At 42.3% G+C, this 2,364-nt stretch overlaps 1 protein-coding gene across 1 annotated transcript; it reads left to right on the top strand.

Moving 5' to 3' along the window:
- Positions 1–398: 398 nt before the first annotated feature.
- Positions 399–2,092, top strand: LOC134612221 (serine/threonine-protein phosphatase PGAM5, mitochondrial-like). The gene is made up of 5 exons (XM_063456570.1): positions 399–453; positions 565–681; positions 883–971; positions 1,064–1,194; positions 1,901–2,092. The coding sequence occupies exons 1-5, from the start codon at positions 399–401 to the stop codon at positions 2,049–2,051; spliced, it is 543 nt and encodes a 180-aa protein (XP_063312640.1). The 3' UTR covers positions 2,052–2,092.
- The last annotated feature ends 272 nt before the right edge of the window (positions 2,093–2,364 follow it).

Here is a 2,364-nt window from a genome sequence, read left to right as displayed (position 1 = left end):
TGAATAGAAATGGCATAGCCAAGCTGGAAACAAAGTTTCAGTCTTGTTTTGGGCACCTTGTATTGGTGACTGTACCCTGTTTGCACCACGTTTCAGAATGATCCACACCTATCGTCTAAAGCTGGTCATTACTAGTTCTTAGTACCATGTATTTAAATCTCTGCTTAATTAGGTTCTTCAAATGTAGTTTTCTGATGCATTATTGAAGGGAATAGTGAAGCATACAACTCAGAATCGGGTGGGGAGGAATTAAAGGCCTTAGAAGAAAAAATGCAGTAACACAAATCTGGGGGTTTTTTTTTTGGTTTTTTTTTCTATGGATAAAACTGGGATTTGGGGTCTTCCTTTACCACTTATTGAACATGGAGTGACTTAATCTTTCCTAAAGCCGTGAACCAATGTCTCTAATAAACTTGAAACATCTGGAAGGATGTACAGAGAAGGAGCTTGAGTGTAAGCTGCAGGAATGGAGGGGGTGGGGCATTCTAGGCACCAGAACAGCTGTAGTGGTTATGGTACTTGCTAGTTCCTTTAACAAGCTACATGCTGTCTTTCTTTCTACAGGGCGTAAACAGGCCAGCATAACAGGACAGCGTCTGGCCCTTCTTGCAAGTGAAGGGAATAACTTTAGCTCCATTATTTATTCATCATTGACCAGATCCACAGAAACTGCTGATATCAGTAAGAATTTATCAGATGAGCCATGTGTACAGGGGAAGGAAAGGTTTTACTGGACCCTCTATTGCACATGTGGGATTAGGCTGCTGCATGTAGACCTCTGAAATCCCAATTCTTGCTGCCTATGCATATTTTGAATAGTTGCAGAATAACTGTTATTGAGCTGTTTTGTTGGTGGTTTGGCTTTCTTTCATCTTCTTATAGATATTAAAATGTGCAGCTCCAGTCTGCTTCACGAAGGACCTCCAATCCGACCAGTTCCTGCGGAATCCAAGTGGATACCAGATCTTTCTGTAAGCTATATCTAGTGGTGACTCTATTTTTAAAGCATTTCTGGTGTGCATTCTGTTTCTGCTTTTAACCCTGGTCGTTGTCTCCATCTTAGTATTTTAAAGATGGCCCACGCATTGAGGCTGCATTCAGGAAGTACATCCACCGTGCAGATCCAGAACAAACAAAAGACAGTTATGAAATAATAGTCTGCCATGATAATGTGATCCGCTACTTTGTATGCAGGTAAACTGCTTCCATTTATCATTCTAAATCATCTGTGGTCTCCACAGGTATCTTCCAGGCCCTCTATTCCTAACCTGCATTTTTAGTTTTTCTTTAAACACCCTTATTTAACAAAGTAAATGGAGTACACTAAACCCAGAACAACTATACAAAATTGAAATGAGAACCCAGTATTGTAAAATTGTGTGCAATTTTTACTATAATGAACTGTGCTGCTTATTAAACAGGTTTTCATCCAAACTGTTTAACTGTTTAATTATACAGTAAGCATACTCGCATGCAGACAGACAAGTTCATTGATTTAAATGATCTCATTGACATAAAAACACAAGCTCACATACAAGCAAGCTCACTCCCTGTGGGCGACCGGGGGTTATGCAGGGCAGACAGCCATCTGTGCTGGTGGCCGCAGGGGGAGCTGTGATGGCGGCCACTGGTGGAGCTGTGCTCCCCCCCGCCCTCGCGCGCTACTTAATGATTCCTCGGCTGGAATATGACGTCATATTCCGGCCGCAGTCTCATTAAGCTGGGGAGCAGAAACCGCACACCTTGCAGTTTGCCTGGTCCTGGTTGTAGTTGAGCAACATCTGGGGGGGCAGAGTTTGGGGAATCCTGCTTTACAGCATTAAAAATACTCAAGACCTATATTGTACAAACTTGTCTTATGCCTTCCATGTACTGACAAAATTTATATCTTCATCTACAGGGCACTACAACTCCCACCGGAAACTTGGGTCCGACTGTCTCTCTATCATGGTAGTATTACAAAGCTGGTGATAAAACCTGATGGTGATGTGTCACTGAAGTTGCTTGGTGATGCTGGCTTTATACCCCCGGGGAAACTCACAAGAGCTTAGCTCTAAACTGGATGTCCTCCTAGAGACCTCTGTGTTGGACACACAAGTTACCATGACTCCCTTACCTTTCTGTTTAATAGACACTCTCCAGTTGAAGCAGTCTTTGAATGCATATATTGCACACAGCATGGGTGGATCAAATTATAGTATAATTTTTTCTCATCACTGCACTAAGATGAAGATTCTAGTTTCTGAATATGCAGCACCATGTTCTGAGTTACAATGCCTTGTGTTCACCAAATGGCTTTACAACTCAAGCTTGGCACCTCCTATTGCTTACCTGTACGACATTGCAGACCCTGTAGCTATAGCT

Source organism: Pelobates fuscus, chromosome 5 (assembly GCF_036172605.1).
Source record: "Pelobates fuscus isolate aPelFus1 chromosome 5, aPelFus1.pri, whole genome shotgun sequence".
NCBI classification, from domain to species: Eukaryota; Metazoa; Chordata; class Amphibia; order Anura; family Pelobatidae; genus Pelobates; species Pelobates fuscus.
The sequence above is the reverse complement of the archived record's forward strand: the minus strand, read 5'-3'. Positions and strand labels throughout refer to the sequence as shown.